General features: G+C 47.0%; 2 protein-coding genes across 2 annotated transcripts; one reads left to right on the top strand and one right to left on the bottom strand.

Moving 5' to 3' along the window:
• Positions 1-67: 67 nt before the first annotated feature.
• arr3a (arrestin 3a, retinal (X-arrestin)) lies at positions 68-4,973 on the bottom strand. The gene is made up of 17 exons (XM_076022374.1): positions 4,942-4,973; positions 3,987-4,017; positions 3,844-3,904; positions 3,714-3,758; positions 3,450-3,640; positions 3,158-3,217; positions 2,985-3,061; positions 2,769-2,904; positions 2,585-2,669; positions 2,412-2,484; positions 1,813-1,950; positions 1,653-1,736; positions 1,546-1,569; positions 1,408-1,457; positions 954-973; positions 818-848; positions 68-696 (listed from the first exon to the last, which is right to left on the bottom strand). The coding sequence occupies exons 1-15, from the start codon at positions 4,947-4,949 to the stop codon at positions 969-971; spliced, it is 1,068 nt and encodes a 355-aa protein (XP_075878489.1). The 5' UTR covers positions 4,950-4,973; the 3' UTR covers positions 68-696; positions 818-848; positions 954-968.
• Positions 4,974-9,532: 4,559 nt separating this feature from the next.
• mcf2b (MCF.2 cell line derived transforming sequence b) lies at positions 9,533-22,158 on the top strand. Its single transcript, XM_076022364.1, has 25 exons — positions 9,533-9,819; positions 11,348-11,482; positions 11,587-11,703; positions 11,780-11,929; positions 12,010-12,134; positions 12,285-12,399; positions 12,527-12,650; positions 12,891-13,078; positions 13,411-13,602; positions 13,680-13,860; positions 14,777-14,865; positions 15,089-15,192; positions 15,330-15,396; positions 16,130-16,245; positions 16,350-16,419; positions 16,526-16,618; positions 16,742-16,834; positions 17,285-17,629; positions 18,507-18,599; positions 18,704-18,782; positions 18,923-18,971; positions 19,905-20,068; positions 20,160-20,284; positions 20,408-20,520; positions 21,159-22,158. Exons 1-25 carry the CDS (start codon positions 9,769-9,771, stop codon positions 21,238-21,240), a joined length of 3,060 nt encoding a protein of 1,019 aa, XP_075878479.1. The 5' UTR covers positions 9,533-9,768; the 3' UTR covers positions 21,241-22,158.
• Positions 22,159-23,498: the final 1,340 nt, after the last annotated feature.

Raw genomic sequence — 23,498 nt, 5'->3', positions numbered from 1 at the left:
GTTGTTTTCACATTTTGATGTGCTGCTGAAGCCTGACCTCAGCAGACCGTCTGAGATACTCAGGGGGGAAAAAATGAACGAAGATGCCGAGAGTGACGTGTTAAATTCAGGAAAATCTGAAGACAAGCAGGTGCTTCATGGGGTTTCATGAAACACAAGCGTGAAGGAGTGTGAGACTGAAACTGGAAGTTGATAGTCCAAGTTCTAACGTCAAAGCGTCAAAGAGTTTTCAGCGGATTTTATTGTGTTGTTGTGGATGGTATGACAGCAACCTGATTTCATAGAACACACGGCCGGAGGGAGGATACAGTTGACAAAAAAAACAAAGAGCAGACACCGCCTTCCACAAACATCCGTGTGTTTATTGTCTAACAGGAAACTTATTCTCTACACTACACTAGCGTTTCAAAAATAATTGTTGAATGATACAAATCCTTCCTCTACAGCTAAATCACGTCATTTACACAACTGGACATACATCCGTATGTGAGAAGGGACTGATGCTGTATGGTTTGAAGCTTCCTCGGTGTGTTGGCTCGATAATTCTCCTCAGTGGCTCAGTTTCTGTTTGTACACAGCTCACACTTTTTCATTTCTCCTATTTTTTATTTTTATTTTTTGTTGACTCTTCCACTCTGCCGCCTTTCCTCTGGTTGTAAAATGAATCTCCAGAGTGATGTCCTCCCCTGGAAAAAGCTGTGAAAAACATTTTCGATAATAATAATAATAATAATGTTAAAATAATCTGCTGCATCAGACTTGCACCATATAACCACATGATCATTCTGAACCTCACTTCACTGCATGTAAACCTCACCTGGACACTGAAGGGGCTTCGTTTTTGGAGGCTAAATGAAAGAACACAAAGTTAAGTGTCAATACCACATTGTTGATGGAAAAAAGCTTTAAAACGCTTTTTTTTTTTTTTTTTTTTTAAATGCTTTAAAACTTACGTTAGAGCTCAGTCTTTACTCTGCATGATAGTCGGTGGCAGGTTGATGTGAAAGAAGAAAGAAAAAAGTGTTAGCAAAAAGCTTTGTGCATAAATGAAATATTCACATCCTTCAAATTCATCCTTCAGAAGGTGTGTCCCACAACACTCAGTTCTGGGAACCAGTAGTTTGTGATGCCACAAAGGGCACTGATACCCTTCCCCAGGTTAGTGACCACACCCCCAACCAGGTGTTGTCTGTTTTTGGCCTCTGTTACAAACCGGTGGAAGGTCAAAAAAAAAAATCCGTTTTAGTAGCAGGCTGTAAACAGAGGGCTAATTATGATATTTTCTGGAAGGGGGAGTGGTTTGAATAACCGGTAACACGAGGCTGCACCTTGTGATAAAAATGTATGTCTCTAAAAGTATACAGTATAAAGTATGACAGTAGTAATGGAGCCTTGCCAAGGTTTTACCTTCAGGTTTTGGGTGCATGAGCTTCAGGGGAAGCTCCACCGTGACGTCACTGCGGAAACAAAGAGCCACGCGGTCAGAACAGCTGCAGCCGTCAGCTCCCGGCAGCTGATTGGACGTTATGTTTGAACCCCACTCACCTTGCTGTCAGGCCTCCCAGAAGGCTGTGGAAAAAATGGACAATGTGTGTTTTGTTGAAGTGAGAGAGACTTTATGGTGGGGACAGGACAAGCTGCTCGCCACTCACCCTCCTCCAGCCACCATCAGGTTGACCTTGATCTTGTAGGACACCAGGATTCCCAGCACATCTCTTTCCTGGGCGTCTATAAGCCTGAAGAAACATCAGTGAAATTGCTGCTCTTGCCCCGCGCAACACATAAGCGCTAGTCGACGACTGTCAAACGTACACAGTGGTGGAGGCCAAGTTGGTGTCCTCGTCCTTCAGCCGCCCGTCCAGCGCCAGGCCTCGCTTCTCCTTGTTTTCGGACAGCACAGGGGTAATCGACAGGGTGTTCTCGTAGCTGCCGCTGGGCTCCACCGTCTCGCTGCGGAGACAAACCACAACTGAAACTGAGGAAGACTCCAGTACGTAGCAGCTACCAGCTGATAGTGGGGATAAAGTGGTGAAGTGTCCTCAGTATTAATTAAAAAACAAAACAAAACAAAACATTAAGGCACGTTGGATCTTCAAATAAGCCTTTTCCCACAATGGATACAGATTACAAAAGGATTCGTGTTAAAATACAGTCAAAGACTGTTTGATTCTTCTTCCACTTCAACATCAAATGCAATAATTTACACCAGCTTAAAACATAAGAAAATAAGAGAATAAATAAATAAATAGATCAATTAATAAACCTCCATTTAAATCGCCTGTATCCACCTTCATTCTGCACCACACAATACTGCACTGACCTCTGGTGGCTAGGAGGAAAACAACCCTTCAAAACAAAGTGAATAAATGGCTTTCACACTCCCGACGCTAGCTGCTCTCTGGTCCACGTACCCAAACTCCTTGGTGAACACACACTTGGTGTATTTGTCTGCGGAGTAGAGGACGATGTCGGTGGTCTGTTCCACTGTGAGAGAGATGAGGGGAAGGGGGCAGTGTTGTGAGAAAGCGATGGCAGCGTCGAAAGTCATACGGCAAAAGAAAAAGAAACCCTGAAAGGCACCGACCAGTGATGTTGAACTTCTTGACCGTTTTGTTACTCTCATTGTTGATTTTGAGGTGGATGGGGATGGCCTCGCCGTGGAAGTAGAGCTGCAGTCCCAGAAACCAGGAAACAAGACAAAGTTAATGCCGGAGCCTTGGACAAAAACATTAACATTACCTAGGCAAGTGAAGAAATTGCTACTGTACATCTTTGTCCATCCAGGCTTCTACATGGACCGGCTTGTCGGACATCATGAAGCTTTTGCAGATGTCGGCCTTGGGCCCGGCGCCCACCTGGCTGGGGGCGTACTGGATTTTACGGATGATGAGGCGAGCGGTGTCCCTGTGAGCAAACAAATGAATAAAAATAAAGAGACCAAAGAGAGCAGAAGACAAGAAGTTCCCTCAGCGATGCCCCCTCACTTTTTCTCAATCTTCTCATCAGGGTTGCACCTTTCCATGGCCAGGTAGGTTTTTACCTCAAAGTCCACGCCACAAGACTAGAAAACAAATGAAAGCGATAAACAAGAGTGTGAGAGTGAAGAAAGGGTGCCTTGGAAGATGGTTCGATGGTGAATTAGCGGCAGCAAGTTCACCTTCCCGTTGTCATCTGGTCCGGGCTGCAGAGAGACGGAGCACGGCAGGTTGGTGGGAAGCTGTGGAGCCAAATGGAAAAGACACAATCAGTTCACTTCTCTTCACTTGAGCATTTTGAACCCGGTTCAGCCTCCGCTGAGGTTTCAAGTGTGAAATCTGAAACATCCTCCTTGACAATATCCTTCCTTTTGAATTCACTTTTCAGCTGCTCAGAAACGGAGCAGGCCAATCGGCATAACTTTAAGGAGGAAGAGGCGGAGCTACAGATGAAGGCTTCTGACTCCGACGTACCTCAAAGGTGAAGGGATACGAGTTGTCCCCAGCCTTCTTCAGCAGCATGTCGTGCATGCTGCTCAGGGCCGGCTTGTGGCTATCAGGGTAGATCTGGATTTGCTTGATCCAGATGTCCTTCCTGAAGCAGAGGCCCATCACGTCCAGGTCGTCGCTGCCGTAGCGGAAGGCGCATGCCAGCTGCACAAACACTGCGCGGGGGACACGGCTCGTTATTTTACCCAGATACAACAACATCTCAGGAGCTACAGCCGCCACTCTAACCTTTCCTGTCTCCAAAGTCTTTTGTGTCCAGCTTGACAACACCTTCTGTTGAAGGAGACGCTCATTGTGATATTGATAGGATGGGGAGGGTGTGCTGTCAGAGAATGAAGACCGAAATAAAGCAACATACCAATACTCTCCACCCTCTCCACATGGTCCAGGTAGTCTCTCTTGCCCAGGTAGAGGGTCAGCTGCCAAGGACAAGAATTAGATTTGTTTAATCCATTAACGGTAAGTACAGAGCAGCAATGGCGGCAGGAGACGTGGACTCACCCCGCCGTTTCCGCTGGTCTTCTTGAAAACTCTGTTTTTTTTAAAAAAGGTGAAAGTGCAAATAAATCAACGGTGAAAATTGGTTTAAACAGGATTTGTACTAGTACAATAAGAGGCTTTTGAGTGTGAACAAGCATTGTAGTCTGGTCTAAGCAGATGGATTAATGTTTAGTCTGCAGGTCCAGGAGGTTTCACTCAAGTCGACTACGGCCCACTAATTCCTTCGTTCCCTTTCATCCGTTTAGGAAAGGCTAAGTGTGGAGCAGCTTTACCTTGCCACGGCCGGATTGACCACCTGAGCTTAGCGAGCTACAAATGCTAACACCATCGATCGATTGAGCGCTTTTTCGCAAACCTGTGGCTAAACGCCTTTAAGCTGGCTGCTGTGAGTAGCTGGGTGACCTCTGGCCACAGCCAGCAGCTCTGAGGAGAAGCAACTTTTGGAAGCAATCACAGGATTTTGGGCAGCACGATGAGCCTCTGATTGGCACCACTGCCATTGATGCAGCGCCCCCGGCTGGCCTGATAAAGCACTGTGATGGGTGACCCAGAGGGTGCCAGGCAGGCAACTGAGGTCACGCTGTACTCCAGGAAGAGGCCTGCTGTTGAAGGTTTTAAGTTTTATTGCTGCCATTATCACTAATAATGTCCCAAAAATGTTTAGAAACTGTCGTTTAGGTAGAAGGTAGAAAAACTTCAGAGCTCCCATTGAATTCTAGATTTTCTAATGCACCTCCCTCACAACAACCATAAAAAATATAAATAAATTATTTTTTTTCATTCATTGCTGTTTGCACTTGAGGACCAATAGAGTTTGTATGAGTTACAATTGTCAATACGGCTGTATTGAGAGTCAATAAGGGTCAGTACGTTTTCAGCTGTTCTGGGTCTGAAAACCTCTTTGCATGATGAACTGTGACAACAGAAACAAAAGGAAGAACTTCAAAAGACTTACTTTGCCATCTTTGGAGAATCTTCACGCAAGTTCTGCTGAGGAGAGGGAGCAAAACAGAATGAGACTCCAGTTTAGCCAAAGGCTACACACACACACACACACACACACACACACACACACACACACACACACACACACACACACACACACACCATGAACTCAGTTGTTGAAGTAGCCAGCTGTCAGATCAACCAGCCTGATTTTTTTTGTTTAAAAGCTACTGAAGGTTAATCCCCTGAAATTAGATTAGACCCGTAGTGTTTGGGCTCTTGAGCCAAAGCTTTGGTCTGATACTTCAAACCAACCCCTTAATCAGACATGACATACGCATACACACACACACACACATTAACACACACGATTATGTCACTGTCTGTTCCTCCCAAACTATCGCTGCACCTATTTGAGGAGACTTAAATGGATGAAAGACATTTGGTGACTCGCTGCAGTATTTTGGGACTCACTGGTGAACTAAGTAAGAGTTCTGCAGCTCCGTCATGAGGATTATTACGGAACAATCAATTAAAAGGTTGGCGGATGTTCAACTCTTGCTGGGCGGGAAAGCACCACTGCCAGATGCAATGCCTTCAATTGCATTCAATTCAATTTTTTACAAGACATATTGATCAGTCAACTTTCGCCCAAAACACATGAAGTCACTCTCAATTGAAAAGTCAGAGGTGCAACAATGTGTTGAGAATCACACTTCTTGCTGCCTGGGGTCCAGCAAAGTAGGTAAATGCAGATTTCAGTACCATGGACAGCGACAGAAACATGTTTTCTGACCCCTAGCCTTTTTCTTTTTCTTTTACCGTATCAACTGTCAGATTTTTAGAATCTAACCATCATTTCTTTTCTGATATCTTCTAGCATTGTTGAAAAATAATCAGACATCCCGGACCAGTCCTATGTTGTGCTCTAGGGACCGAAAGCACTCAGATTTTCCTCCAGAATTTGATGCATCCTCTGCCTCTCACTTATCTCCCTACTGCACTCACCTTACTTATCTCCTATTATCATTATTATTATTATTATCATAACAGAAATATGATTATCACTGTTTGCTTACTTCAAGGCACCCGTGTTCACACACACAAACACACATATCTGTATTTTGTTTGCTGTAAGTATGGAATTTTGCAAGCACTAAAAAGCAAAAGTAAAACAACAAAGGTTAAAATTCAAACATCAGTTTTGATTTAAAAAATTTAAAACATCTTTTCCGATTGCAGAGTGGCTATGGGATGGTGTGATGGTATATCAATCACTTCTCCCAGTGCTCCATCCCTGCATCCATCCATCCATCCATCCATCTTCCATCCATCCATCTATGATGAAGATCTCTCACCTGCTCTCTGATGCTCTGCTCAGCTCTGCTGTGTTCAAGCTGAAGAGTTGCGAGTGCAGCCGGCAGGAGGTGAGTCACCTTTTTATAAGGGCAGCATCCCTCTGCTCACCAGCCAGGCTTAGCGGTAGTTTTTGTTTTGCCATTGCCTGCCCCATAATCCAGTTAAGTGATCAGCCAATGCCTTTTTTTGGACGACAAAGGGTTTAATAATACCCACTACGATGCAGTCGCCACATGGTCTTGTAGTAGCGTGAGGATAATCTCCCCCTCAGGGCCTCTGAAAACTAAAAGGCAGCAAGTCTGGAATTCCGAGTGTATTGTGCATCCTGAGGTTTGGTTGAAAGCTCTCGGAAAGCCAACAGGCGGAGGTTGTGACTGTGTGAAGGGAGCCAGTGAGTCTCACGGCATCAGGTCAGCTGGGATGGTCAGGTCATGTTGGCCGTTTAACTGAAGCCTTTTAAGCTGCTATTATTGTCCTGATCAATTAGCAGCACCTGTACTGCTGTCTTGGTGAATGAGACCAAACATGAAAATTCTGCTTTCGATCCTGTTTGTTTTCCAGTTTTGCCCCGAAACTTTTTGAATTTGCAAATTGACTAAACAAAAGACTGCTATAAAGAAAATGCTATCAGTTGGTCATCAGTTAGTTAGTTAATCATCCAGCAAAAGCAAAAACCTTGTTGTAGCTACAGAACAGCACATTTAGCCCTCTGTTTACAGCCTCCCGCTAAAACTTGTGACTTGTGACACTTTCCTGGACCTTCCCCACATTTGGAATGTTACAAAAACAAGTTGGTTTTAAAAGGCCAACATCTAACTGGGGGTGTGGTCTCTAACCTGGTAGAGGTATCAATGCTCTTTGTGACATCACATAGGGCTGCCATTCAAAGCTGTGTGTTTTGGCACTTAAGTTGGCAAACAGAAGCAGAAAATGGTGAACCTTTGTCTCTTCTTTAAAGACAACGCTGATAATGATGGAGCTTCGAGGTTCAGTGTGAAGGTTGGACATGTTCCAGTTTGTCTGATCTGAGCTGATTAAAGTCTTTCCACGCCATCTTGGTGCTGTTGGTTGGAGCATCCGTCTTCAATGTTCTTATTCAATGTTGTTTCAGGAACGTGTGTGAGATTAACCCAGGATCGCCACAATGATTCCCTTTTGACCTCTGTGACTCTGGAAATCCTCTGGTGGGTTCACTATAATAAGCTTGTGTCAAGGGTTTAAAAATCTTGCTTGTTTTGTTTGTTTCTTTCTTTATCCAAAAAGGGTAATGGTATGTTGGTATTTATACTAGCTCATAATATTATTTATATTTCTTTATATGTGTTTTACTATGAAAAAACATGAAGAGTAGAAATCAGATTATCAATATGAATAATGATGAGAAATGTAACTGTGACATTACTGTCAATAAATACCACTAAATCTGATTCAAAGAAATTGAATAATAGCCTTCTATTCCCTTTATCCAATTGAAAAGCAATTTGATTTGCATGTGATTTTGCATTGTATACAAATCATCACAGATTAATATGTTATTAATCCTGAAAAAAAAAATTGAAAATGCCACGGAATGATGTGCTTCTTGAATGCATGATATCCATTTACAAAAATGTTTGCTAAAATGTATTATAAGGGTATTCTTATAAATCATAATTAAGTCAGAGCTGGAAGTGAGTGCAATGAGCTCTGGGTTGCCACACAGGGCAGAGGTCACTGCTGGGACCTCTCAGGGTTTAGCGGCTTCTTGTGCACCTTGGTGAAAATCAAGCCTGAGAGGCAGCACCAGCTGAAGTGTTATGTGACACCTAGATGGATGCAATGGGAATTTAAAGCTCCAGGCTGGAAGAGCTTATTTAATGAAGCAGACAAACGTCTTCCCGCAGCTGCAGGAAACCCCCTTTCCTAACCAGTGTCCAGTTCCAGATCAAAGCTATTTGAGACGTGCATGAGGGGTTTAGGGTGAAACGCAAACAGCAGGCTCAGGTCTTAATAGAAGAGGTCACGTTGCCTCCCAGGCTTCCTGGAAACAGTTGGACTTCGTCTGGCCCGCGGCCACTCTGACCCAAACGCAACATGACAGTGCAATTTTTCCTCTGGAGGAGTGAGGGCGGGGTCTCCACATGGACACCGGGCCGCATGACGGTGACATACATGTGGACAAACAGACACAAGGTCACATTCAGCCTCCATTGATTCAAATATAAAAGGCCCTAAAGGTCCAATCTCATCCAAGTTTTTAACCAAACATCCGAGCCTCAGTCCTGTCAGTCAACTCCTCAGAAAACTCCATCCTTTCGCTAAAACAAATTTTTGAAAACAGCCCTTTTTAAATGGGCTTTTTTTAAATTTTTTTTTTACATTGACTTCACATGGAAAACTCAGGCTGCAACCGCTGCCAGGAGTTTAATTTCAGTGCAGCGGAGGGATCCAAAAGTAGGTGGCTGAGCTTTTTAAAGGTCTGAGTCTTGAAGCCAAGAGCCATAATACCGTCCTGTCTCCTCCCGAGCAGAGCCAGCCAAGAAGCTCAGCCTGGAGCCATCAGTGATGGGAAGCAGTGGGGTAAAATCAAATAGATGTCAGAAGAATGGGACACCCCTCTTCTGTTGAGATCGAGTTGAGGGCAAAACTGATGATTAACATTTGACTAAATGCAAAACAAAGATGTTAAAAAAAATTTTGGTTTATTTCTTTTTATGAAGTTTGTTTCTTTGTGGGTTTTTTTGTGTGTTCACTCATTTCAAATCAACTGTTCATTTACACCGCAATGGAAAAGCAACGTGAGCACAGTCAGATTGGAGTGGTGGATGGCGATCCGATCCACTGGCTTTACACCGCCACCTTGTGGATCCAGGGAAAATCTTCTCTCTCTCTCTCTCTCTCTCTCTCTCTCTCTCTCTCTCTCTCTCTCTCTCTCTCTCTCTCTCTCTCTACTCTGTCGCTCTCTTTCTCTGACACACACACACACACACACACACACACACACACACACAGAGTCAACATTTTATTTTCCTTCGCCTACTACTTTGTTAATAAAATCATGTCCAGTCATTTGTTCTCTGACAGGAAATTAAAAGTTTACTTAAAAAAACGGCTCACCTGACAGGAAACCGGATATTGCCTTGAGGTGGCAATATCCGTTTTTCCCGAAAACGCGGCAAAGTGTTGCAAATAATTTCCCAATCATTATTTTTGACAATGCTTTGTTTGTCTCTGTACGTTTGTTAATTTTTTTTATTTTTTTTGTGCGCGGCTTTGACGTCAGGTGAGTGTGAACGCATCCCGCCGTCACCGCCCTCGTCCATCCCAGTCCAGTCCCGAGCCGAGCAGGAGTGCTCGTGGCTGAGGTGGGAGGGTGCGCGCTCAACTCCGGCCCGGCACAGCAGCCCGGACACTGCGGCGAAGCTTCCACACACACCGAGACCCACTGCGGACTTCCACCTGCCGCCGGGAGAGACCGAGGCACCGGGGAGGGGGGACCATGGCCGAGTCCAGCCCGCTGCGGGGTTTCCCCCGCCTGCGCCGGGCCGCGGTAAGCTGAGGAGGAGGAGGGGGAGGAAGAGGAGGAGGAGGGGGAGTGGGAGGAGGAGATGGAGGGTGGGAGGCTTCGCACGGGGCGGTGATACTGCAGCAGAGAGGAGCTGCTCCAGGAACTGTTGTCCGCTGCGACACACACACACACACACACACACACACACACACACACACACACAGGCTGGCAGGAGGAGTGTGTGTGTGTGTGTGTGTGTGTGTGTGTGTGTGTGTGTTCCTGCTTCCGCAGGTGTCGAGAAAAAAACAAACCCTTCTGGGTTTTCTTTAGGACCAGCTAGGAGTAGTTGAGTGTTTTGGGCTGTGCGGAGGAGCAGGACGGGCCAATGACAAACGAGCCGTTCGTGTGTGCGCGCGCGTGCGTGCCTGATGCAGAATACAGGATGTGCGTCGGTGCACTGCAGCAGTTCTCCGAACGTCCTCAACTTGTGCAGCTTTTTATGTAACTAGTGGGAACATGACGAGTCGCTGCAGCTGAGGGGAACAGAAAGATCCGTTGCTGCTGCTGCTTCTGCTGCTGCTGCAGCAGGAGTCATGCAGAGTTGCTCTGCTGAAACACAACAGCACTCCTCTTTGGATATGATGCGCCCTGGTGGCGGTGGTACTGCTCACAGGACATGATGTGTGTGAAGCAGGGATTATGTGATGTTTGGTTAAAGGGATTTATTTCATCTGAGAGAAAGACAGAATCACAAAGTCATCGCAGATTACAGTGTAGTTGCCTCACGTAAGTGTGTCAACTCTCTCTGTCTCTCACACGCACACACACGGTTCAGATGATGGGTCTGCTGAGCTGTGGGTCTGTCACTGATGCGATTTGCTGAGCGCCGCTGGACTCCACCGCTCAGTGACTGACTGTCCACCACCTCCAGATGCTCACGGCCGACAACACAGCACAACACAACACGACACGACACGACAGCAAGTCCGCTGACAGTGGAGATGGATGATACTGATTCTCCCGCTACTACTAAGCAGCAGATCCTGCTGGTAAATACCTGCGTGGTGAGGATGCTGTTTGATAGCAGCCGCACACTGAGGCCAGTCACATCGAGGCCAGTCACACCAGAGAAAGAAACTCCACAACCTGCAAAAAAAGTTACGGTTGAATATTGATTGTCTGTCTGTCTGTACCTTTTAAAGGAGTTAAATTTTGTAAAAAAAATTCCCCTCGCCAATGTTTTCCCCACAGCATTCACAGTGTGTCTGCTTCGCCGTCTTCATTCCTCTGCTTTTTAGAAAAGCTGAAAACTCAGCTGTGTGTGTAGTGACCAAACCCCTAGCGAGCCAGGTGAGCTGCCCCCTCCCTCTCTTTTTTAGCCCCTTCACAAACATGTGGAAGGTTCAACAAAGCTTCAGTTTTAGCAGCAGGCTGTAAACAGAGGGCTAAGTCTGCCTCTTTCTGGACTTCTACAGAGTTTATAGGTGCAAAGGTGTGAAGCGAGTGAAGGGTTAAAGTTGTTTGTGATTTGCTGACAGATTACACGATGCTCTTCTTCGTCTGCCCCCAGACTTCATTCCCTGGCAATCTGCATCTGATCCTGGTGCTCCGCCCCTCCGGCCTGTTAAGCTCCGCCCCCAGCCCGTCCTCAAGCACCGACCTGGGCTTCCGCTTCAGCCAGGACGACTTCCTGCTGAAGATGCCGGTGCGTTGGAACATGTTCCCTCCCCCTTGTGTGCTTGCTGAGGTCGTTGCTGGGACGGGTCACGTGTCACTTCCTGTCTGCTGCCTCTCCGTGTGTGTCTGCAGGTGGTGATGCTGCGTTCGGTGGGCGACCTGCTGCGCTACATCGATGAGAACCACCTGACGTCGGACTTTGCGGCCAAAGTGGAGTACTGCCAGAGCGACTGGATCGTCCTGCGCACGGTAGCTGCCCGCATGGCGCCACCTGGAGTTCAGGAAGCAGAACAGTGCATTCACGCCCCCAACTTCCTGTTTTCAGGCCATCGAGACCTTTGCAGTGACGGTGAAGGACATCGCCCAGGTGCTGCAGGGCTTCGGGTCGGAGCTCTCTGAGACGGAACTTCCGGACGAAGCCAACGCCATTGAGTTCCTGCTGCACTCGCACACGCACAGATACCGACAGATGAAGGTCCGCACTCTCTCTCCACTTCCCCACGGCTGGATCTTCCTGCGCCGTGTCACGCTGCTCTCTGCACCTCACACTCTCAGGAGGACATCCGTAACGTGCTGAAGGAGGGACGTCTGCTGCTGTCCAACCTGGAGACGGTCAAGGCCTCTAAGAGAGACACGGAGGATGAGGAGGACATCAGGGCCGACATGGACACTGTGCACAGGTAGAGCGGCTCAAACGCCTGGGAAATTAATAGGAAAAGTGTTGCTAGTCTGCAGGCACCAGGCAGAGAAGCCCGGCCTGGCCCTGGTCCTCTCTGCCTGGCGGAGCGGCCAGACTGGGAGCCAAACTCACCCTGCCATCTTCTTTTCAGGCTGCTGGCTCAGCTCAGAGACATGGAGGAGGCCTTCGACGGCTTCTTTGACAAGCACCACCTGAAGCTGCAGCAGTACCTGCAGCTGCTGCAGTATGAAATCAGCTTCCAGCAGGTGGGGCTGATGGTCAGCCGCGTAGTCCTCAGCTGCAAAATGATGGAATCTAATCTCTCAAATTTCTTCATCGCTGAAAAACAAGTTTGAATTAAGCGCGTGTGTGTGTGTGCGTGTGCACGTGCAGCTTGACGACGTGTTGACGAGGCTCACCGAGGAGGAGAAAGGCATCGCGTTTGTGGGCACGACGGTGGTTCGGACAGAACAGCTGCTCAGGGAGTTGGAGCTGCTGGACAAACAAGCCAAGGCTAGTACACACACGCACACACACACACACACACACACACACACACACACACACGACTTTTATTTGATATCATATGACTTTGATGATGATAAAATTTTATTCTATGAAATTTGTTGTCTTTCAGTAAGAGACTTGCATTCTTAAAGTCACTGCATAACGCTGTTAATACGTTAGATGTAACACAGGCATACTCAATGTCACAGGAAGTGATTGAGGAGGGTCTGTCTGTCTGTCTGCCAGGGAGAGATGTCTCGCGCCCAGATGGTGATCCTGCACGGCCACCAGATGGCGGCAAACCACCACTACGCCCTGGCGCTCATCGTTCAGCGCTGCAACGAGCTGCGGCACCACTGTGACGTCATCACCAACGCCATACGCACCAAGCGCGCATCGCTCACACGTGCCAGAGACCTGCTGCTCCGCCTGGAAGGGGTAACAGAGTTTTTTTTTGTTTTTTTTGTAGTTGTTGTTGTTTTTGGGGGAGGGTTTTAATTGACTGCTGCACTTCTGTTCAATGTTGTTGTCTTATTATTATTTTTTATTTTCAAGCGCCTTTGGATGCATATTTTATGTATGAAAGGTGTTATACAAATACAGATTGACTGATTGATTGATTAGAAAAAACGTTATTGCCAAGCAAACAATAATACAGTCATGCTTTCAGACAAAGAGAAATATTCACATCTGCAATAAAGCAACCAATCCCTGAGCTGAGTCGACTGGCTTCTCGTATCAATGCATATCGTGTTTGTGTGTTATTTCAGGCTCTTCGCTGGTGTGATGAGGGCGCCTATCTCCTGGCCAGTCAGATGGTGGACCGGTTCCAGACCAGGGAGGGCGCTCAGGAGGCCTTGCAGCACCTGGTCTCTCACCAGGAGAGGGTGCCGTCGGCCCTGAAGAGCAACCAGGACATCCTGAGCCTGGAGTTCGAAGCCATCCTCACACCACAGCTGCAGGTACTGCGACCGAGGCCTTCGCGACCCGACGGGTCCGTGTCTGAACCGACGCCTCACCCACCGCCGTGTGTCTCCAGTCGCAGATCTTCATGGTGACGGAGAAGCTGAGCTGCATGCAGTCGATGATCAGGAACAGGGAGCAGTGTCTGAGGAAGCTGGCCGACGTGCAGGTGAGGCCGGTGCAACTGGTGGCGCCGAGGCCCGAGGCCGACCTGACCTCGCAGCGCTGCAAGTCGCCGCTCTTCTCCCCCAAACATGGTACGACCCTTTGACCTCTCAGCGTGACCTCTGGCTGGCCGGCACTGGATTTGGGTTCAGACACTCACTCTGATGAGTTCAATGCCAAAATTCTCCTCAGCAGTGTTTTCCAATAGCAATCAGCGTCTCAATCCTCTCTGTCAACTGCCCACCAGTGAAATGAGCTTCAGTCCTTTATGTTTTCTGCTCGCGCCACTTTGCAGACGGCATGTGTACTCAGTGCTAGAAATTAAACCCTTTGTGATGTCACACAGGGCACAGGTGCCTTCAATACAGTGTCACAGGGAGGTTCGGCAACTTGCCAACTTGCTACAAGATTGCTTAGAGTTTAATCTGATCTGATTTTGATTTCAGTATTTATTTCAAATGTGAAGGACAAAAAAGAAAGAAGATAATTAGACAAACTGTTTGAACATAAAATCTAGAATATATTTTTCAAAAAGGAGTGACAAGAACAACTTATAAACTCCTTTGCCTTCTCCATAAATAATGAACACAATAACAATCTTCATTCCTCTCTATATGCTGCTTGATACTTAGAGAAAAAAATAGTCATAGAGATGTTTTACTGACTTAGTATTAACAAAACATGCAAGTAATTTACTTATAAATATAATGAATGACAATATACGTATTTTACATATTTACCATGCAACATACACATACTGTATACACACACAGTTACATAGTTACATACATGCCTGACAGGTCGACAGCAGGTGACTGAGCCACCGCAGGTCAAACGCAGGTCACCAGTTGCTGCACTGTTCCTACAGCTCCTCTCTGCATATTACATCAGCATAAAATCTAATTATCTCCAAGTCACTTAGACTTTTACAGTAAGCAGTCAGTCTGATGAATCAAGTGTATTTTGATGCTTGAACAGTATTACATATCTAACCTTTCCTTCCTGCAGGCGTTGACTTTAATGTCCTCAACTCCAAGTTCTCCTTTGACCTGCTGCCTGGCAAGAGAGCTGCCAGGAGGACCAGCAGCCAGCCCAAGGTGGGTGTGGGTGTGTGTGTGTGTCTGTGTGCGTGTGTTGCACCCAATGTTCATGGTGCTCAGAGGAGGAAACACACAAACGGCACTAAATGCTTTCAGTTCAACCAAAAAGTGCTGCTGCACACATTGAACCCAACAAAACTCCACGATGGCACCAAGACGCTGGTGGACAGCGTGTTTCTGCACTGACTCCCTGCGTCCCTGCCTCCCTCCTCCTCAACAGATCGAGGTCATGCACGACTTTCAGGGCAACCGCAGCTGCCTGTATGGCGGCGCCGTCTCAGAAACGGACTCGGAGGCGGAGGACAATCCGGAGCAGGTCACACGGTGCGTCGTCCATGACCCCTGACCCCTGTCCCTGAGGTTTGGCAGGTGTAATAGCCTGCAGCTGTGTCTTAGTGTGTGTGTGTGTGTGTGTGTGTGTGTGACTTGATGTGTCTTTCCTGGTTGTCTCCTGTGATCAGACACGTCATGAAGGAGCTGATTGCTACTGAGAGGATCTATGTGGACGAGCTGCTGTCCGTCCTCCTGGTGAGACTCTCTATCCCTCCTCTGACGCAGCATTTGTATTTCAACAAGGGCTGTCAAACGATACATTTTATTAATTGAGATCAGTCTCTGACCTTCCATAGTTGAGCGAGATTGATCGCATTTTGATTTGCATGTTTAAAATTCTGTTGTTTTGCATTTCAAGACAGTTTTTTATGTCCATATTGATGTAAAGCCATTCTAACTGGAGCGACTTCATTGGGAATCAAATAAACAGGCGACTGGTTCCTTTCTCAGTTTCATACAGCTCCTGTATGCGTGAACAATTGTTCCCCTTGGCGGGACGACATACGATGGGGCAGAGCATTCAGCTGCCACCCATTCAGCAGTGGCTTTAGTTAGCTTAGCTTCTTGGATGTACTTTCATCCACAGGTCTGGTGCCTCGCCGGTCTGAGGGACGTTGGCTGCACCCAAAAGTTTAGTGAGTTTAGCAGGTGGCTGCGTTAACCATCACCGCAGTGTGAATTGCACGGAATGAACACAGCAAATGTTAGCAGGATGCATTGTAGAAACATAGATTGAGGAACCAAACTACGGCTGAATGGAGGGGACAAAAAGCTCGCGATTAAAATGCGATTAAAAAAAATCTTGTTTTTAATCTCATCGCTATGATTGTGTTAATGCTGACAGCTCTAATTTGAACATCTATTGAAATTTATCTTCTTGTCCCTCCCCCATCCTCCATCCACTCTCCTTCCTTTCCTCTCCTCTCAGGGCTACAGGGCGGAGATGGAGGACCCGTCCACGTCCAACCTCCTCCCTGCTGCTCTGCGCAGCCAGAAGGATGTCCTGTTTGGAAACATGCCGGAGATTTACCAGTTTCACAGCAGGCAAGACACACACACACACACACACACACATGCATGTGTGCACACACTTGCACACAGAGCTCCAGGACAAGCAGTCACGCTGATCATCTTTTCTCCCTCTTCAGGGTCTTCCTCCAGGACCTGCAGCGTTGCCTGGAGACGCCGGAGAAGGTGGGCTCCTGCTTCCTGCAGCGGGTGAGGAAACCACGGCGAGAGAACAGCGGGGAGCTCTGCTGCCGGCCTGGCAGGTGTGGCTTGCACCTGGCTGATCTAACTGGGACTTTTTTCTGTGTGCGAGCAGAAGGAGAAGTTCCAGGTGTACGAGCGCTACTGCCAGAACAAGCCTCGCTCGGAGCTGCTGTGGAGACAGTGCTCCGACTCAGCCTTCTTCCAGGTACCAGCAAACCTCTCCCACGCCTGAAAGATTTGTTGTGTGAGGTTGCCAGGTTTGAGCTTTGTTTTTTGAATATTCTACCTGTGCACTTCATCTTCTTCTTCTTTCTGTCTTTTTTTGAAGGAGTGCCAGAAGAAGCTGGATCACAAGCTGGGCCTCGACTCCTACCTCCTCAAACCAGTCCAGCGTCTCACTAAGTACCAGCTGCTGCTCAAGGTCCGTGTAGTCCTATATTGAGCCACACTTGGCTGATGGGAGTATGGTTTAGACGTGTACTCTGCTAAATGCAAAATTATTATGTGATTATGTCCTCTTGTGGGTTCACGCTGCGCTTTATTTCCCTTTCAAGGTTTCAAGTCAACATGAATCACCAAACAAATTAAATTAATGTTTTTCCTCACCTCCCAGGGTCTTGGTTAACTCAATTGATCAACTTATGATACCTGTGGTAACCCTCAACTTCCAATCAATGTAATGTTTGACTGCCCTCTGGTGGCTTGGAGTAACCTTAAACAAAAAGATTCACCATAATTACTGAGTTCGTTTTCACTCAGACCTTTAGATCAAATCGGGGGCAGCCAAGAGAGGTGAGATGCTCTTACCTGTGTGTGTGTGTGTGTGTGTGTGTGTGTGTGTGTGTGTGTGTGTGTGTGTGTGTGTCGACAGGAGCTGCTGAAACACTGCACTGAGGAGCAGTACCGCTGTGAACTCCAGGAGGCGCTGAACTCCATGCTGGAGCTGCTCAAGTCTGTCAACGACTCCATGCACCAGATCGCCATCACAGGATATCAGGGGGACCTCAGCCAGCTGGGCCGGGTGGTGCTTCAGGGTGGCTTCAGTGTGTGGATCAGCCACAAGAGGGCGGCGGTGCGCATGAAGGAGCTGGCCAGGTTCAAGCCCATGCAGCGGCACCTCTTCCTGTACGAGCACGCGCTGCTCTTCTGCAAGCGGCGGGACGAGGACGCGGCCGACCGGGCGACGCCCTTCTACAGCTTCAAGTCCTGCCTCAGAGTGAGGAGACGCGCCGCCGTCCCAGTCACATGGTCACATTTAGACTGAGAGCAGCCTCGCGCGATTGGTCGACGTCTCTGGGTGTAGAGAGAGCAGCATGTTTAGCCCTCTGCTTCCAGCCTTCTGCTAAACATTCAGAGACGTTTTCCCATCTAGACTCATCCTGGACTAAAGTGGAGCAGCGTGCTATGATTAGTTAAACCAAAAACACTGCATAACTCCAGAAAACAACACATTTAGCTTTGTGTTTACAGCCTCCCGCTAGCAGATGCTATTTTGAACCTTGCACACAGTTTTGAAAGGTATAATAAAAAAATAGGACAGCCTCAGAAAGCAAAGCCTACACATGGCTGTGGGGGGTGTGGCCAGTAGCCCAGCATTATCAACGTCAGTGCCCTTTGTGATATCACAGAGGGGTGTTTTAGCACACACTCCTCATATCCGGAAGTTCACTGATTTGGATTTGGATTTCTTTCTCTGTCTCCCTCTTTTGTTGTTAGTATTTCCTATTTTTTTGTTTGGTGATTATCTTTGGTGTTATATTTAAAAAAAAAAGAAATGTGCAAAATATTATATCATATATATATATAATATAATATCTTTTTTCATCAAATTTACTTGAAATGATTGTGTGTTGTTTTGTTTTTTTATTCCTGCCTTTCTGCCACCTAAGTGACTCTCTTTTCAGCTGCAGCCTGGTCAACAACAGTGATTTGCCTTGCAAATGATCTGATGAGAATATTGCTCCAGCATGCGATACAAATAAATAGGCTATAAAAGTGTCAGGAGAGTCAAAAGAGGCACACGCACATATACGTAGCGGTTTGTTCTGTGTGTGTGTGTGTGCGCGCGCGCGCGTGTGTGTGTGTGTGTGTAGATGAGCGCCGTGGGAGTGACTGACACGGTGAAAGGAGACGTGAGGAAGTTTGAGATGTGGTACAGCGGGAGGGAGGTGGTCTACGTCATCCAGGTACCTTTACAACATTTGTATGTATGTATCTATGTATGTATGTATGTGTAACCACATGGTCTGTCTTCTTGCTGTGTGCGCGCGTGCGTGTGCATGTGTTCCAGGCTCCCACAGTGGAAGTGAAAGTGTCCTGGCTGACGGAGATCCGTAAAATTCTCACCAACCAGCTGAAACTGCAACACGGTTTGATTTTTTTTTTTTGTAAAAATTCCCAACACTTGTGCTTCATTTAACGACTCAGCTTTGTGTGATACAGTTCTGGACTTGGAGCTGGGCATGGGTGTCAGAGGTGAGCCTGTGTCTTCTGTGTCTCTTCCTCCCAGACGACGAGGCCGCCTCCCTGCCGCTCTCTGATTCGCTGCTCTCGGACAGGTGACTCTACCTTCATTCTTTCCTCCCTGTTGCCGTTGAAACGCTCCCAGTTTTCCCACCTAGTCAGAGACGCCTTGCTGTGCGGGTGTAGGATGTTGTTGGCGTTCGGTGCGACGCATCCGGGTTTCTCCCTTCAGAACCTCCAGAGTTCAACTGGCCTGTCGGAGGAGGAAACACACATTTCGGTCACGTTGCGTTCCGGGGTTCTGAAGAATAGAAACAACAACAGACCTCCACTGTGTGTTCATGGCCTTGTTGGAGAACCTGATAAAACACCACTTGCTCGTTAGCATGCATTTTTTTTTTTCTGGGCCTTGAAAATGCATTGTGGTTTTTGCCTGATACAGGGAGGATGTTCTGCTAAAGTCTGACTGTGAGTGAATGAAAATAACAAAACAAATCATTTTTTATGATTCAAATATTTATTATTTTTTTCCATAACACAAGAAAACATGAGCAATCGTGTGACAAATGTTGATTGCGCAGCAACAAAGAGATTTGGATACCAAAGATGAACAAATAATAACTAAAAATAAAAAATAAATCTTTTTTTTTAACTATACGTGTCACACAGCATTTGTGGGGGTGCTTCCGCTCTGGGGTGACTAGGTGCCATTTTCCTCGTCATTATTAGAATCCCTCTTGATTATTTCATCCCTAACAAACTCTCAGCGTCACCGGGGCTCTTGTACAAATTCTGTTTTACCTCTGCATGCGAGTCGTTACTCACCTGCCGTCCACATATCACAGCCGCTCGCGACTCAGGTTGTTGCTCGCTGTGATGTGTATGACTGTGACCCACTGGACCGAGGAGCTCGTTGTGGTGACGCCGTGCACGTTGTTGTTGTTGTTGTTGTTGGTCCTGTGCCTGTCTGCCTGTGTGTGTGTGTGTGTGTGTGTGTGTGTGTGTGTGCCGTGGTGGATGCCGTCCAGTGCGCCCCAGGTGTGTGTGTGGTGGAGCCAAGCGCCGGTAGGAGGCTGCTCAGCGTGTTTCACTGTCCCTCACAGCTCGGCCGCAGCCGGCAGGATGAAGGGGGAGGAGTCTACACGAAGCAGCCCCGCCCACTCCGACCCTGTCGTCCACTCACCGCAACGCGGTGAGTGCAGTGCAAAGAAATTAATGATTTTTGATGTGTGGATTGTTTTTAAAAAAAAATGTAATAATTTTGTGGCTTTGCTGCCTTGCAGCCTGGCCCGGCCCGGCCCACTCGGTGGCCATCTGTGAGGGCTTGGAGGACTGGGCTGCAGCCACCGACTTCTCCAACATCTCTGACTCGGACGAGGACGACGACGACGACCAACTGGCACCGCTGGTGCGGCTCTTTTCTTGCAAACTGTTTTCTTACATTTTGTTTTTTTTATATAGATTTTTTTTATCGTTCATTTTTTACACAATTCCATTTGGTGAAATTCTTTCCCAACTTTTTGCCTTTCAGTTGTCCGGCAGGTACAGAGTCATGGTGGAGAGCAGCATGGCCAGTGCTGATGACATCATCTTCAACTGCGGTGACGTCATTGAGCTGGTGCACGAGGACTCGTCAGGAATGTGGTAAAAAACAACATGAAGACACAATCAGGAAGCGTGGCTCTCAACCCCTGTGGGGTCCTGGACCCCCTGCATGTTTTTATTGACCCAAAAGGACCCCAGTATTGAGAGTGAAAGTTGACATTTTTCAACCTTTGAGGCAAATACAAGCTTTCCTGATGTAGCATCCAGAACCTTGTAACCTTCGTTCAAGTGTTTTACAATTAAAGTATCATTAGGAATTAATGTTGTATGCCCAACTGAAGCACTAGGGGGCTCATCATTTGAAAAGCATACAGATTGAGTTAAGTTTAATGTATTAACAGCGCCATGCAGTGGCTTTGACAATGCAAGTCTCATTAAATAAAGTCATTTCATAAAAGTCATATTGTATAAAATATTAGCCATGTAAAATAAGTCATTTGACAATGTGTTGTGACAGATATAAGGCCTTTTTCTATAAATGTCAAAGGCTGTCAAAAAGTATTAGATTTCATTTTCATGAACCCCTTGCAATAACACCACCGACCACTAGGGTTGGGTGGAAACGATGATCCAGACTAGAGGATGGAAACACTGTCGCACTGATGTCTCTTTGTTGTCGTGTTGTGTTGTCTCGTGTGTGTGTGTGTGTGTGTGTGTGTGTGTGTGTGTGATCTCAGGACGGTGAGGAACATCAGTCGGGGTGAAGAGGGCCGCGTCCTCTCGGAGGACCTGCACAGGATCTTGGGAGAGACCTGCTGAAAGCCAATCAGGGAGAAGAGAACGGAGGCGTCTCATCTCGACGGGTTTCCATAAATGCAACACAAACATAATTAATCATGAGTCCTGAAGAAGCACATCAGCAGCAGCGTGTCGGCCTGGGCAGGCTGCAGGCGAGCAAAGCACACGGACCTCAGAACTGGACGTTGGACTTTCCTTCTTCATCTCTTCCGCCGCTATTACAGCCAAGATGTAAAGACAAACTGGGGGATTTTAAAAGTTCATCCCGTGTCATCTCTCTTTTCTGGTGCCAAACAGCTCAGCTAATCATTGCTAGCTTGGTACGCGGCTTTTCATTTGGAAGACGCTGGTTTTTGCCTTTGCAGTATTGCTTTTTGCAGTCCATTTCAAGGCCTTTGTTTCCCAAATGTGATGCCTCCTCCAGCTTCTTTCCACCCATCGAGGTTTTGGAGATGAGCGGTTGATGAGCACCAGTCGCTAATTATAGCCAGAACACGTCACAGGAATTGATGTTTTGTGTTTATGCACGGTGCCTCGTTTCATGTGACATCTTACGATGGCCAGTGGTGTCATACTTGCACATGATAAGACTTTATTTGCCTGCTTATTTGTGTTTGCTGCTAACTCCGCTGCTTTTTAAAGGCCCCATATTGAGTCAGAATCCCTTTCCTGTTTTCCGTCGATTGATTTTCCAGAAGTTAGAGAAGTTTGTCCTTTACTTACTCTGACTGTTCCACTTTTCAGGAACACGGTGTGCTAAAACACACAGTTCTGATTATCAGCCCTCAGTGATGTAACTGAGACTCTCCCAGTGAACACACTCGCTGCCAGATGTTGACTCCACCCTCTGAGAATGTCTTATTTTTGTTATACCTTTTAAAAACGTGTGGGAAGCCCAAACTAGTGGGAGACTGTAAACAGGGGGCTAAATGTGCTGTTAGTTTTTGGTTTGGCAGGCTGCTCCACTTTGGTCAAGGATGAAAACCTTTGTCCAGAAAATGGCTCTAATATGGGACCTTTAAAGTTCTGGGCTAACCCAGTGATGATAATGATGTTGGAGTTGTAGCATTTTGCCTCTGTGGTTCTTCTTCTGCATGCAGAAATCACCGCACACGCCTCAGTGTCCTTTTTATTTTTGGCCGCACTGCTACTTTTCACCAGCAGGGGGACTAAGCACAGTGTCAGGGGAGTTGTATGCACTGAGTTGGCAGCTCACAGGTTCCCTGTGGAGGAGTCGAGTCGATTTTGATTGTATTTCATGAGAATTGCGCTTTATTTTTATGTTATGTTTCAGTCCAGACTCAAACTCTGTGCGCAGGACGACTGGATCTTCCTAAAGTTTGAACAGCAACAGATATGAGTCGTGTCGAACACAAGTGGACGTGTCAGATATAACCAGTGGAAATTTGGCATCGGGTCCATTTGGAGCAGTGGTGGCAGCAGGTCTGTGCTCAGACTTCCTGGTCGCTGCTGCTCAGGCTCTCTGTCCTCCAGATGACATACTTCTTACTTCCTCTGTTGCACTTGAATGCACCATTGAACCTTTGTTGCGTCGCACACAAATGTGAACATGGCTTCCATTGTTCCTCACAGGAAGTGACGGCATTTTTTTCCTCTGAACTGACATCGCTTCATACCTTATGTGTGATTTCAAGTGCAAAAATAGAGATCTGCATTTTAACAGTTATTTTTTTGTAAGTGTGAGGCACTTTATGGACTAAAAAAAAACAACAACCCAAAATCAACTGTTTAGTGCAGAAGTATGTGATCTGGACGTCTGCAGTCATCTCCCTAATGCTTTGTGTACATCACTGTGTTAATAGTTATGTATTCAAAAGAGATGTTGTTATATCAAGGGTCAAAGGTCACCTTGAATGCCTGGACCTGCAGGTCACATTAGGACCAGTTTAGAAGTTTCCGCAGCGCTGGAAATAAACCTCGCGGGATGTTAATCTTGGTGTTACTGAACAGTGCCTCGTGTCTCGTAGCTCCTGTAACTGACTGGAATCAGTGCAGCAACAAATACAGCTGTGGGTGAATCTCTTCAATCAGACTTTCATTTCCACACCTCACCTCAAACCACTCTTCTCTAACTGGTGTTTCCTCAGTCAAGCCACAACCTTTGTGAAGTGACTGAAGAATAATGCTTGGCGGAATCTTCTCCCTCCTTGAAGGTGGAGCCCGTCACCGGGTCCAGCAGAGCTTCCTCGGAGAAGTGCACGTGAAGAGTCGGCAAGAGGCAGAAGAGAAGTGCGGATGTGAGGTCATGTGACCTGTAT

The sequence above is a fragment of the Nelusetta ayraudi genome, unplaced genomic scaffold (assembly GCF_046127955.1).
Source record: "Nelusetta ayraudi isolate G7.1 ecotype Tasmania unplaced genomic scaffold, CSIRO-AGI_Nayr_v1 ptg000011l, whole genome shotgun sequence".
Classification (NCBI taxonomy): Eukaryota; Metazoa; Chordata; class Actinopteri; order Tetraodontiformes; family Monacanthidae; genus Nelusetta; species Nelusetta ayraudi.
Note: the sequence above shows the minus strand (reverse complement) of the source record. Positions and strands in the feature narration are given on the sequence as shown.